General features: G+C 36.9%; 1 protein-coding gene across 3 annotated transcripts in view; it reads left to right on the top strand.

The window, feature by feature from the left end:
• Positions 1 to 14,695, top strand: part of ABCA5 (ATP binding cassette subfamily A member 5) — a 131,708-nt gene that overhangs the window by 60,613 nt on the left and 56,400 nt on the right. For 2 of the 3 annotated variants that reach the window (XM_032429786.1, XM_032429785.1), the window contains exons 2-5: positions 9,434 to 9,550; positions 10,603 to 10,807; positions 13,129 to 13,290; positions 14,182 to 14,270. In XM_032429786.1, the coding sequence (XP_032285677.1) occupies positions 9,449 to 9,550; positions 10,603 to 10,807; positions 13,129 to 13,290; positions 14,182 to 14,270 (558 nt within the window). In that variant the 5' untranslated portion in view covers positions 9,434 to 9,448. Of the gene's footprint in view, positions 1 to 718; positions 792 to 9,433; positions 9,551 to 10,602; positions 10,808 to 13,128; positions 13,291 to 14,181; positions 14,271 to 14,695 lie in introns of those variants that run through there. The other variant, XM_032429788.1, reaches the window with a different exon arrangement.

Below are 14,695 nucleotides of genomic sequence, written 5' to 3'. Positions count from 1 at the left end.
GATATAATCTTGATTCATTTCTCTCAGAAATAAAACTAATACATTCCAAATAATTTCTAACAATTATTTCTAACAGTCCTGCACTTTTTTTTATTGCTTTGAGAAAGGTAAACTATATTTCACAGCAGGCATAACGTAGTAATCAATATTTCTTTAATATACAAATAAATGAATATTTGATATTGAATACTGCATTATATCATTTCTAGTCTTAATTATCAATACATTAGAAAAGGAAGATGAGCTTTAGTGGGCTTTGAATTTTCCTACAATTTATAGATTTAGTATGAATTGTTTTTATCTAGGAAAGTTAAATATTTGATTAAACCTTTAGTGATATTAGGTGTTTAAAACAGATCTAATTATTATTTAAAAGCTCTACAGCAAACTTAATGCATTCCCCAGGTATGCTGTGGAGCAATGGAAAGTAACGTAAAATGTTTAAGAATAATTGTGTACTCTGTGTGTCTGTCATTGCTTTTAGCATTGTTTTAAGAATTGGCTTTGTTAGACAGTTTTATTTTATTTTATTTTTTATTTTTTTTAAAGATTTTATTCATTTATTTGACAGAGAGAGAGACAGCGAGAGAGGGAACACAAGCAGGGGGAGTAGGAGAAGGAGAAGCAGGCTTCCCAAGGAGCAGGGAGCCCGATGTGGGGCTCGATCCCAGGACCCTGGAATCATGACCTGAGCCGAAGGCAGACGCTTAACAACTGAGCCACCCAGGCGCCCCTGTTAGACAGTTTTAAAGATACTGGTCTGGTACGTCTTTGCCCTGGAACTATATCAGGTATTATAAGTTTTCCAAAAAGTATGATTTGTTAAAAATATGCCATTAGAAGTTTTATTGTATTTCAGTTCTTAGCCTGTGCTTTCAAGGATCCTCTTCTAGTATATGCTGCAAAAGAGAAAGTCCTATGTGTTGTCTACTCAAAAAGCTCCTTTGATGTTGTGTAGTCCTTTCCTCCATTCACAGCTCTCCCATGGCTTTCATGAACTCTGTCCCGAGTGAGTGAACTCCTGGATGTGAGATCCTGTTCCCACTTACAGTGTCAAGTGTGGGGCTGGCTAAGCATCTTTTCTTGCCTTTTCCTTTTGTTCTTTTGAATGCCTTTATAAGGCTATAAAGCTTGAGATAATTAAAGAGAATTAGAGTGCATAAAGAAGACATTTAGAGCCCTGTGCTAAATATGGCATTTCTTATGGTTTAGGAGAAGGCACATGACAAGTTAAAGTCTTCACAGTTGTCCCCTCACTGGCCACACCTCATTTCTAACTTTGCAGCCTTGTTTCAGTTACACACGTCTGTCAGAAGCACCACTTTCATGTCCCCTCTGCTGGATGGATCTCCTCCTTTCTTTCAGGAAGCCTCATTCACCCACGCATATGAGTTGGTCTCATCTCAGATATCATCTCTTTCTCTTTGGCTTCAGTATAGAAAGCACTGCCTTCCCACATCTTTCCTTCACTCTAATTTCCCATTTGAAACCCTATAGAAGAGTGGGGGGATGAGGCTGAGAAGAAGGGACTTCTGTGTTTACCCTACCAGTGTGAGTCTCAGGCACCCCCTTTTTATTCTTTTTCTGTCTTCTTCCCAAAGGGCAAACATTCTCAGAGCTAATATGGTCTCAACACTGGAAGAGGAATTAAAATATTTTCCCAAACACCCATAATTTGCAAGGAATCTTTTAAAGTAGAGTTAGTACTTCACATTACTATGCAGAGCAGACGTTGCCTGGTTTATCCCCATGGCCCCTTTCCTTTGGGCTTGCTTAGACACTGTGGGCTGTGGGGGTGAGGACAAATAGATCCATTGTTTTGTCTGTTTACAAAAACCTGACTATAGCTTTGAAATTGCTGTTTAGATGAACATTAAACTAAAAAGTTTGTGAAAAATCGATGTTAAGAATGTTTCATTTTGGGGTGCCTGGGTGGCTCAGTCGTTAAGCATCTGCCTTCGGCTCAGGTTATGATCCCAGGGTCCTGGGATCGAGCCCTGCATCTGGCTCCCTGCTCGGTGGGAGGCCTGCTTCTCCCTCTCCCGCTCCCCCTGCTTGTGTTCCCTCTCTCGCTGTGTCTCTCTCTGTCAAATAAAAAAAAAAAATTTTTTTTAAAGAATGTTTCATTTTTTTTAAACAGCCAAACCAGGTGTTACATGTCACAAAGGAAACAAGCAGCCAATTGGGTTTTCTTCTTTAAGATTTTTAATAAGTTGAATAGATAGAAATTCAGGGTTATTGAAATTTAACATTTTCGCATGATTAGACTAGAGCTTGTAAGTATAAGAAACGTTACTTTGTTTAGGTCAGTGTCATGAACACACTATGAAGGTGTACACACCAAGCTGCGTCTTTCCACAATGTCAGCTTTATTCAGTCATAAAGCAAGGTTAACATTATTATTATTATTATTTTTTAAGATTTTATTTATTTGCGAGAGAGAGAATGAGAGACAGAGAGCATGAGAGGGAGGAGGGTCAGAGGGAGAAGCAGACTCCCTGCTGAGCAGGGAGCCCGATGTGGGACTCGATCCCGGGACTCCAGGATCATGACCTGAGCCGAAGGCAGTCGCTCAACCAACTGAGCCACCCAGGCGCCCAAGGTTAACATTATTATAAGGCGGTTACAGGATTCCAAACTCCATGACATTTCACCATGTGATTAACTTGGCTTCTTACTCAGCACACAAAGCAGAACATAAGGCAAGTCACACAGCAAACAAGATAACACAGAGGGTAGGAGGTTAACGAACCAAACGCAGTCAGTGTGTAGGCTCATGGTTGAGATAAGGCATCCGTCGTCCTGGTCAGCTCTTGGCACTTACTGCTAACTGTGTTTGAGCAGTGAAGAATCTCGGTTCCCTTCGGAGATCAGTTGGACAGAGCCTTCAGCAGCAGCTGTCTTTTTTAAGTGGTCAGACATAAAGGGGTCAGGTCTGAAGAGTCTGACAGTTTGCTGCAAAAATCCTCCCTTTTTAAAGGGATTTAATCAGTCTTGGGCCCCGCAGACCTCCTCTGCTTCTGCTTGTTATCAGTTCTGGAGTGTCATCAGCTGATGCTGATCATGGTGATCTCGTAGCTGCAGTACCCTTAATTGATTGTGCTCTTGTTTGACACAGGCCCCGCATGACACGGGTGACTCCTTGCTCTCTACAGTCAGTCATACTGATCCTTCTTTATAATTTTATAACAGATTTCTTAATCGTTTTTGGCTTTTTGCACTTTTACCATCCATTCTGGGACATTTCCTTACTCAGCGTTCTTTCTAACTCACTGATTTGCTTCAGATGCTGTTCACCCCATCTACTGAGAATTTTATTTCTATCAGTCTGCTTCATTTCCAGGTTCCAGGTAGTGTTTTTTTAATTGCCTTGTTTTTGTTTCATGGATATGATATTCTTTGTTATCCTTTTGAGGATATTAGTTATACTGATTTTCAACGTGTACCATGTACCAGACACCATTTTTATGTTTCAATTTACATGTGTTAATTCTTTTAGTTATTCTAATAAGCCAAAGAAGTGGATACTATTATTATTTCACTTACAGATGAGAAAACTGAAACATAGAAAAGTTAAATAACTTTCCCAGAGTCTCAAGGCTAGTAAGTGGCAGAGGCTGGATTCATGTTTTAATTGGTTTGCTTCCGGAGGTCATAGTCTTATACTGCATTATTTGTTGTTGGGATTTTAGACTTTGGTGTCTCCTCTTGGTATTGTTTTTATGTAAATGCTTACTGATTCCAGTTTCTTTCAGCATGTCTGAAGATGCTGCTTGGATTTACTATGGCCTGTTGTTCTTTGATTGTGTGTGTGCTGGGGCAGGGGAGAGTAGTGCCAGCCTGCTGGAAGTCATCAGCCACCTATGGGCTTGCACTGCCTCTCAATTTAAATACAGACTCCGACTCTTCCACAGGGAAGTAGATGGAGAAGTAAGGTTGGGATTTTACCTGATAAGTTAACCTCTTGTTAAAAAGGTATTATTTTAATTCAAAATAGAAATCTTTTTAAAGTATCAAAGTATCAAATATTAAAACAGCTGTTAGCTCCATTTATGTTTGCTTTGATTTTGAATCTTTTTTGGTGGAGGGGGATGACAGATGATAATGGATCAACTCAGCATCAGATTGATTAGATTATCTAGCAAATAAGTAGGAGAGAGACCTGGGAGACCTGGGTACAACTTAATGCAGCACGATTTGACTAAGGAAAAGGATGAGGACAGAAAAATCTACCTAAGGAATAGAGAGCTCAGGAGCAGAAGGGAAACGGCGTGAAAGCACCTTTTACTTAGAGGGATTTTGTGCTTTGGAGGAAAGGATGTAAAACTGAGAATTGGATAGACACCAAAGTAACTTCTTTGATTAGTTACTGTGTGTTCTCTTCTATAGAAACATTACCCTGTTAATATTATTTTAAAGTAACTTGAAGAACTCTACATCATTTAGTGGTGCTCAACTTTTTATCTGCCCTTAGGCATTCCCAATAGTATCAGTGGAATTCTTCACTTAGTAGGGAGGGGAGGTAGACAGATTTTTAACATTCCCCTTATCATGCTCACTTTGAAAATCACTCTTGTCCTTATGAATAGTTTAACTATGGACTTAAGAACACATTATACTGTTATATTAGTTAAGTGTTTTTGGTTGTGAAGAACAGAATCTGATTCTGGCTAGCTTATGTGAAAATAAAATATATTGGGTGGATAATAGGGCATTTCACATACTCTAAGAAAGAAAAACCAAGTTTTGGGCCCAGGAGGTATCATACTTAGGGGAAAGCATAGTACCAAGAGTACATGAAGTGCATGAACTTTTTTTTTTTTTTTTAGTGTAAGCTCAATGCCTAACATTGGGCTCAAACTCAGTGAGTTGCGTGCTTTTCCCACTGAGCAACCAGGCGCCCCTGAGTTTTCTTTCTTAGATGTTTCCATTAATGTAACTGTTTATGTGACTCCCAGTCTCTGGATCTTACTTAGTTAAAAATTCCATGCTTCCAGCCGTAGAGGTGGTAGTGGTGGGGATGGCAATGGTTTGTGTGTCTCTTGGCATGGTGGGAGGGTGGAGGGTATGTGTTTTTGGAGTAGTGTTGGGGTCCAGAGCTGATGGCCAGGAAAGAATTCTTGAGATGTCTTTGGTGCAAAAGGTGGTTTTATTAAAGCATGGGGACAGGACCCATGGGCAGGACCCGCTGATCTGTGATTGTGAGGGGCAACTGATTGTATACTTGGGGTTGGGGGAAGTAAAGACAAAGGGAAGTTTCAAAAGGATTTTCATATGCTAAAGAAGGCTCTCAGGATAGTGGAGGCCTGGCTGTTAATCTGAGGTAGTTTTTCCCTCTACCCAAGGCATTAATGCTAAGACAGGTGGGAGCTTCCTGGAGGAACGTTATGCTCTGCCTGCCTCGAGTTATTTGTCATTGAGCTGCAGGTTATAAGGACATTTAATTTTATCTACATTTCCTTCTGCCTTTGTTTCCCACATCAGAGGGTAGAAGTAAGTTTTGCTGTAAAAAGCCCTAACTAGTGGTAGGGTAGGTGCAAATGTTCATGAACTTCAGACAAGCCTGTTAAAGACAAAACCCTGAGTTCAGGGAGCAGTTCTCAAGGAAGAAAAATATTTGTGAGTCCATCAGCAACTTTATGAGGAGCCTGTTTTCTAAAAATGAAGACTTTAAGCATGCAGCATTCAATTTGAATGAATAATTCATTGGTGCCCACTAAATCAGTGTGTTTCAGCAGATAATGAGAATGTTCTTGCTGTACTGGTTAATGTTTCTGTTTGTGTTGTAGTAAATCATCCTGGAATGAGTGTAGTTTTTCTTTTTTTGTTTGTTTCTTCTTTTTGGCCTAGAGATGATTATCAGTTCTTTACAGAATCTAATATAACATTAATGAGCCTGTTGGAAGAATTTATTTTTAATGTATCCTCCATTCTTGACTGCTTTATTAGTTCTGTTTTTAATGTACTTATTTAATATTTTTTACAGTATGTCTAATTGTGTAATTTTTTTAAAGATTTTTTATTTTTAAGTAATCTCTACACCCAGTGTGGGGCTTGAACTACCAACCTTGAGATCAAGAGTTGCATGTTTTTCTGACTGAGCCAGCCAGGCACCACTATAATTTTTTTAGTACATAAGTAACACATATTAATAGGAAAATTGAGAAAATGGAAAAAAAAGCACAAAGAAAGTAAAAGTTGTCCATAATTCCGTTGTTAAAAAAATCTCTCTTGTCTTTGTGCACATAAAAAGGATATTTATTTAATCCAAACTTAATTTATATTTACTTTTTTGAGTAAGACGAGCTGCCTCTAAAAAGTTACCTGCTTTTTTTTATCTAGGTGGTGATGGTCAGCCAGCTTGGAATGGATTGTTCTTGTTTTGGAGGGAAGTCACACCAGTGGCCCCTATCAAATAGGTTTATATACAACAAGGCAACAATTAATGTTCTAGAAAATGGCCTAACAGGACTTTTTTGTTGTCTCTTTCAAGCTGCCCTCTCAGTACCCTTTGGTGTGTAGAGATTCTAGGTTACTGGGGTAAGCAAATTGGAATAAGGACCACAGAGATAGCAGCTGAAACTCTGGCCACTTCTCTTAGGTTCAGCTTTACTATAACCTCTTTGAAAAATTGAGGTAGCTCCAACAGAGGTCCACTGGCAGAAAGAGCTCCAGGGACCTTCAAAGGGTAAAGTTAGGCTGGAAGAGGGATACTGGACCTGTGACAATGATTTAGGTCATACTGTTTTTGTTTTTAAAGATTTTATTTATTTGAGGGAGAGCATGAGCTAGGGAAGGGGCAGAGAGACAAGCAGACTCCGCATTGAGCAAGGAGCCAGCCTTGGGGCTCAGTCCTAGGACCCTGAGATCCTGACCGGAGCTGAAGTCAGATGCTTAACCAACAGAACTACCCAGACATCCTTAGGTCATACTGTTTAAAAAAAAAATTAAGGTGAAATTTGTTTCCATCACTTCAAAGTAAAACCCCTTACTCATTAAGCAGTTTCTCTCTATTCTCTCCCCAGCCTCTGGCAACCATTAATCTCCATTTCATTTCATTTCTATGGCTTTATATATTCTGGAAATTTCATATAAACAGAATCACCTAATATTTGATCTTTGTGTCTGGCTTCTTTCACATAGCATAATGTTTTGGAGGTTCATCCTTGTCATAGCATATGTCAGTATTTCATTCCTTTTTATGGCTGAATAATATTTAATTGTGTGTATACATCACAATTCATTTATCCATTCATCTGTTTATGGACATCTGGGCTGTTTCTACCTTTGGCAATTATGAATAGGGCTGTTACGAACCTGCGTGAACATGCACTTGCATTTTGGGGTATATACCTAGAAGTGTTCCTTTGGGTATATATCTAGAAGGGGAATAGTGGGGTGATATGGTAATTCTATGTTTAACTTTCTGGGGAGCTGACAAACTGTTTTCCTCAGTAGTTGAACCAGCACTCCCACCAGCAGTGTATAAGTATTCCAGTTTTGCCATAGAGTTTCTTAGGAGAGATCTGCTCTCCTTCAAGTCATTATTCCTCTATAGGAAATGCATGGTTCTGTGACTGCTTTCAAGATTTTTTACTGTCTTTAATTTTTAATGGTTTGATTATGATGTGTATGGATATGGATTTCCTTTGATTTATACTGTTTGGGATTCACTAAGCCTCTTGGAACTTGCAGATTTTTATCTCTTGCCCAAAGTATTTTTCATCATTAACACTCTTTCTTCTCTCCTTTCTGGAACTCTGATAATTTGAATGTTAGACTTTTGTTATTGTCCATGGTTCTCTAAGACACTGTAATTTTTTAAAAAACCTATTTTCTCTCTGTGGTTCAGACTGGATAACTTCTATAAGTCTATGAAATTCACTGACTTTTTCTATTATCTCCATTCTACTGTTGAGCCCATTCCATGGGTTTTATTTATTTGTTATTGTGTTTTTCTGTTCTAAAGTTTTTTTTTTTTTTAAAGATTTTATTTATTTATTTGAGTGAGAGAGAGAGAGAATGAACAGGGAAAGCAGCAGATTGAAAGGAAGAAGCAACTCCCCGCTGAGCAGGGAGCCCCACGTGGGGCTTGATCCCAGGACCCTGGGATCATGAACTGAGCCGAAGACAGACGCTTAAGGACTGAGCCACCCAGGTGCCCCTGTTCTAAAGTTTCTATTTGGTGCTACTTTATGTCTTGTTTCTTTGCTGAGGTTTTTTTATTTTTCATTGTTTTTAAGAGTGCTTGCTGTTGTTTGCTGGAACACTTTTTAAATATCTACTTTAAAGTTTTTGTCTGAATATTCCAAAATTTGTCATCTTGGCATTGGCATCTGTTGATTTTTCTTTTCTTAATAGAGTTGATATTTTCCACCCACTTCTTTTGCTGAGTTGCTTTGGATTGTATGAGACTGGGCTTTGTTTTGATTATACGGAGGGTGTTGATAATTTCTTCTAGCATGCTGGTCAGCCTGGTTAGGTTCAGGTCACAGGTTTCATCTGCATTCTTTGAGCTGTGGTTCTGTTTTCAGTTTAGTTTTCAAAAGCCCTTGTAGTAGTTTGGATCTGTCCTGTGTATGCCACCTGATGATCAGTCTGGATCTGGGCAGTAGTCTGGCTTTTAGTTCAGTTCCTCAGGTCTTTGGTACACAGAATAGGATTAGATCCATGTGTGCCCGGCTTGGGGGTTAGTCCAGGAGTTAATAAACAACTTTATATGTTGCTTTCCTGAGCTCTTCTTTTTATTTGCTCTCCCTACTACTTTTGGATTCCCTATGGCTTCTCATTTCCATCCTACAGCCAGAATGCTAGGTTTATTTGCCCCATTGGGCCACATACTTGTGCATCTGCATCCACCACATCCAGGGCCCAGTGGTAGGAGAACGAGAACGCCTTGGGATTTGGTTCCACCCTTTTGGAGCTATAGCTCCACTTACTGGAGAGAAGCCTCAGAGTTGGGGCTGCATTAAGCTTTCATTACTGCAGTCTGACACTGCTATCAGGTGATTGCTTGGAGATGGGGCATAGGAGAATGTAGAAAAGAAAAAAAGTTGGGGTATTTTCCTATTCTCCCTGAGTAAATTTTCCTTTCCGAGTTCTCAAGCCAGAACTAGAGAGCTTTTGGACCTTGGTTTCTCTGCCCCAGTGCCTACTTCCAGGGCATTCAGTTTGGGGGATACGAAGAGAGAAAAAGTGGTGAGCTCACTGTTGGTTGTGGGGATTTTGAATTCTGGTTCCCTCTTGTTTCACATGCGATTTACTTTTCAGGGTCTTCAAATTGCTGTTCCGTGTATTCTGTCCAGATAGGAGAGACAGCTTGGAGTATGCTTAATTCCATCTAACCTGAGACTGAAACATCTGTTTGTTTTGCTATTAAATGGCATGTGCTTGACTGTGTGGTTCCAGTTTTTTTCATCTGCTCTTTTAACAGACTGATCCAGAAAACATGGCTACTGCAATTAGGGAGGTGGGAGTTTGGAGACAGACCAGAACACTCCTACTGAAGAATTACCTAATCAAATGCAGGACTAAAAAAAGTAGTGTTCAGGTAAATTAAATGACTTTCTTATGCCTTATTGCAGTTTTTGCACTGAAATGTTCCATCATCAAGAGAGGGTTTATTTTTCTGGATACATTTTTATTATAATTTTATGGTATTAGGTCTCTCTAATATGCTTGGGAAGTAAAACTTGTGTCAGTATAGAAAAGTACCTAAATTATCTAAAGCTTTCGGAATGTTAAAAATTTTAATAAAGATTCCTAAATTTAGTTAATTTCTGATATCAGTGCTTAAGTTTGAACTTTTAGACATGTATTTCCCAGGTTTCATGGAATTTAAAAAAATTCCACAGAAAACTTTGGAACATTTTTCCACAGTTTATTCCCCATGACTTCCCATCTTCTGGACTCTGGATTGAATTACCCAAGATTACTAAAATTATGTCACATATTTGTTCTCAACAAATGTACATTACTTTAAAAGATAAAAGAAAGTAATAACTCTGGCTAGCCAGTTAATAATTCTAAAGGCTGAAAATACATTGTTCCTTTTCTGAAGCCAGCATAACAGTTAAACAGCAGGGTGAAACAGTGAAGAGTTCATCCCTGTTAAAACTGATTATTCGATTTAACAGAGTATAGTTTTAACAGTAGACATTTAGGTATAATTAAGGCATGAGTTTTAAATTAGATTTGAATAAAGACATTTTTATGGTGAACCCTAATAGGGCTGTTTGGTAAGTTAATTTAAATAATGTTATATATAAGTAAATTTATTATTATATTTTACATTTAGTAATCTGAGATCTTTAAATATTAGTGTTTATGTCATTTTAATTTATTATGTGACTTGAATTTTAAAGTATTTCAGTGAAACTGAATATAAAGGAAAATTTGTCTAATATTCCTGTTGAGTTAGGTGAGATGCTCAACACAATATTTCTTTCAGGATAGAATTGCTTTTACTTTTTGTGCTTAAGAAAGGATACCCAAATTCCTCCTGTTTTTTCCTTAGTATTACATTGTTTGCTTAGAGATCTTGATGATATTTGCTGCCATTGGTATATTTTGTAACCATTTTGTTTGTCTCCTTTATTATAGGAAATTCTTTTTCCACTATTTTTTTTATTTTGGTTAATATTAATTAGTATGATGCATCCAAATAAGAGATACGAAGAAGTCCCTGATATAGAACTTAACCCTATGGACAAATCTGTGCTCTCTAACCTAATTCTGGGATATACTCCAGTGACTAATACTACAAGAAACATCATGCAGAAAGTTTCTACTGACCACCTTCCTGAGGGTATTGTGAGCTTATATATGGATTCTATCTATAACAGTATTTTTCTGCTTGCTTTATTGAGTAAATTACACTCTTAACACTTGAAGATATGTCCCCTCACCAAAATACAGTTTAATAAAAATTATTAAAATCATTCAGTCCTGCTGAAGCATGTTGCATAGGTCTTAATATTTTATATATATATATTTTTTAAAGATTTTATTTATTTATTTGAGAGAGTGAGAGATTGAGAGAGAGAGAGAGCACAAGCTGGGGGGAGAGGCAGAGGGAGAGGGAGAAGCAGGCTCCCCACTGAGCAGGGAGCCCGACGTGGGACTCAGTCCCAGGACCCTGGGATCATGACCTGAGCTGAAGGCAGCCGCCTAACTGACTGAGCCACCCAGGCACCCCTTAATATTTTATATTTAATTATCAGACCATTTATAAAATAAGCACATTTGTACAGGATAAAAGATTTGGAGGCATATTTAATTTTGATTCTGACTCATATAATAAGAAGCTAGAGGTATAAAGATTACAAAGCAGTAATCATTTCAGACTGCCATGCCTATTTATGGAGATATAAGGTGTAAACAGAAGTGGTACTTATCTTTGGAGACTAGGACTGTGGCTAAGTACCTAAGTCTATTTCACTCAGTTTGTACTTCTCACAAGAAATAGACTGGATAACAGTGTAAGTGATTTGATACTAATGAGCCTGAAGTAGCTGTGAGAGAACCTAAGATAAGAACTAAAGAAAGTGACAATTTCTACTATGATGATTAATTTAATGAAATGCTAAATTGTTGAAAATAACGAATTAACATATTGTCCTATATAACCAGATAGTTTTAATTAACTTCTAGTATGTATCATCATAGTTTTGGATAATGCATCACTGAATAGATAATGCTTATACAATCAGGAGCCAGATAACTTTTCCCCTATTGGTTTCCTTCCGTCTTATTACTACTTAATATCTTATTGGTATATGTTTGTTGGTTTCCCTAAGCACAAGTAGCATGGATAGCCATAGCATTTAGCATGCTAGCTCAAAAAACTGATCAGAAATGTTGAGAAAAAAATTCTTTGGTAATTCTGAGTTAGAGGAAAGCATATACACCAAAGAAACCCAAGTCAGTGTGTATTAACTTAGATGCTAAAATAGTAGAAATATATAGAGATTTTTTTAAAAGATTTTATTTATTTGACAGAGAGATACACAGTGAGAGAGGGAACACAAACAGAGAGAGTGGGAGAGGGAGAAGCAGGCTTCCCGCAGAGCAGGAAGCCTGATGCGGGGCTCGATCCCAGGAGCCAGGGATCAAGACCTGAGCCAAAGGCAAGCGCTTAACGACTGAGCCACCCAGGCGCCCCTATATATAGATTTTTTTTTTTAAAAAGTTCTGTCTTTTTAACCACAGAACTGTCTGAAAGTGGGACATGCATCCATATATGGTAACATGACTGGTAAGATGTTGAACTAACACCCTCTTTATTCGGGTCAATCTGTGTCCAACTTAAAAGGTCCAGAAAATCATGAATTAACATTGAAGTAATACTTTATAATTTACAGAGCATTTTTATGTTTGTAATTGCATTTGATCTTATCAACCAGTGTGATCAGCTAGGAATTAAGGATGAGGATACTGAAGTTTGGAGAATTAAATTGCTTATCTCTGCTCACATAGCTAGTAAATAACACAGTTAAGCACATAATCCTGTGTTCTTCTGTTTCACCACATGTCCTGAAACTTCTTTAGTGAAGACTAGTTGCTTGTAAATAAAACTCTAAGAAAACGTTAAAAAATTGGGATTATCTGATGTGAAAGGAATCTCAGAGATTATTTTCTCCATATATCTTCTAGGAAAGGAACAAGCAGTCTGGGGTTGAAATGGCAATTTTTATTCAAGGGAGAGTGTGTCTTAGTTACCAGAGTACATATTTGGTTTCTGAGAAGGATAATGGAATTTTCTTCTTCAGAAGAAATATTTGAAAATAAAATATCCATTCACTTATCAAGAAGTTACTTTGAAATAGTTAAACGAACTACATATACTGCATAATAAAGTTTATGCTAAACTTCATATTAATAACTTTTATGTGTTACACAGACACATAATTTATGTACTCAGATGACAGCTGAGAAATAGTGTCTGAAATTGTACTGTTATTCATTATTATGTAGTATATTCATGGCTCTATTTTCTTGAAAGTTAGAGAATAACACAGAAGTGCTTATAAAATACTATATTCATCAAATATCATGCTAAATTTGGTCTGTTGTTTGGTACTAAACTTTTAATTTGTGAGTTAACTTTATTGTTACAATATTTTACAGTCATAATTACTGAAGAATATGCAAATGAAAAAGAATTGTTAGTATCCAGTCTTTCTAAGCCCAACAACTTTGTGGGTGTGGTTTTCAAAGACTTCATGTCCTACGAACTCCGTTTTTTTCCTGATATAATTCCAGTATCTTCTATTTATATGGATTCAAGAGGTAAATAGCCTTAAATAATCTTGTAAATCAAATAAATGCATATCTTTGCTGCTTTTAGTTCATATGCAGAATTTGATGGGGTCCAACATTGGCATTTTCAACTGTACTTACTTGTTAAGAGAAAAAAAAAAGAGAAGAAAACTGTCAAGTATAGCATAAATGTATATGTATAAACAAATATCCGTCTACATCTACATGTAATATGAAATATAATTTATGTAACATCCATTTTAATTTTAATACATTTGTATATATTTTAATTACAGTAACAGAAAGCAAAATTTTATTTTGAATTATATGACTTTCTGAATCGGCATTTTTTTTCTCCATGTAATTGTTTTTCGTATGTGGTGTGCTACGTATCTTTAAATTTCAAGGTCTTGTACCAATGAACTTTATTAGTTTTATGTTTATATCATGGAAAACAGCCTTCAGTGCTTAAACCTCTGAAGAGATACTATCAACCACAAATATTTATTGAGCAGTGTTAAAGTCCCTTATGCTGAGTACTGTATTTGTGACTTGATTCCAAAAGGCCCTTAGAAAATTTTATTTCTTCCTGTCCTCTTAACCTGGACTTGTCCTGGCATCTGGAAGTGCTTTGAATCTGACTAAGTCACTGTAGAGTGACTTACCTTGAAACAGAAAAGTGACTTATTTTAAATAACCATGCTTACAGTTGATTTCTTTCTATGTAACTCTTTTATTTCAAAAATTTCAAATAAATAATCGGGAATGTGCTATTCTTTGCCTTCAAAGGGCAATTGCTTATTCTTCGATCCTATGGAGATTGATTAATTATATTGCTTTAGTAATCCTCCATATGTTATCTTTAAAAGAAAGCACTTACATGTTGTGCAAATACTTATGTCTCACATTTTGTCCCCATAGCTGGCTGTTCAACATCATGTGAGGCTGCTCAGTACTGGACCTCAGGGTTCACAGTTTTACAAGCATCCATAGATGCTGCCATTATACAGGTAACTATGATGAAGGAAATAAAATAAAGCCGAACCATATATATTTTTTAAAGATTTTATTTATTTGAGAGAGAGAAAAAGCCAAACCATATTTTAACAATTATGCCCTAAGTCTTTACAGTTAGGATTTGGTTTGTCTACTGTCAGATGTACAGAATACATATTACAGCTCATTTAAGAAAAAAGATGAGGAAGAAGTCATGTTTTCTGATTTAATATTTTTCGGACCCCACTTTTATTTGATGGTTTCTAAACATGTGAACTTAGCATTCCATATATCTGTCTTGTTGTATCTGTGTTGACCATGGGTAATATTTATGAAAGATGTATATTTACAGACTTTCCCCTTGAATAAAAATAAGTTAAAGAAAGTAAGAATTTTTATTATGTTAATCATAGTAGGAGATTTCATTTTTATATAATAA

The sequence above is a fragment of the Phoca vitulina genome, unplaced genomic scaffold (assembly GCF_004348235.1).
Source record: "Phoca vitulina isolate PV1807 unplaced genomic scaffold, GSC_HSeal_1.0 scaffold41, whole genome shotgun sequence".
NCBI lineage: Eukaryota > Metazoa > Chordata > Mammalia > Carnivora > Phocidae > Phoca > Phoca vitulina.
Note: the sequence above shows the minus strand (reverse complement) of the source record. Positions and strands in the feature narration are given on the sequence as shown.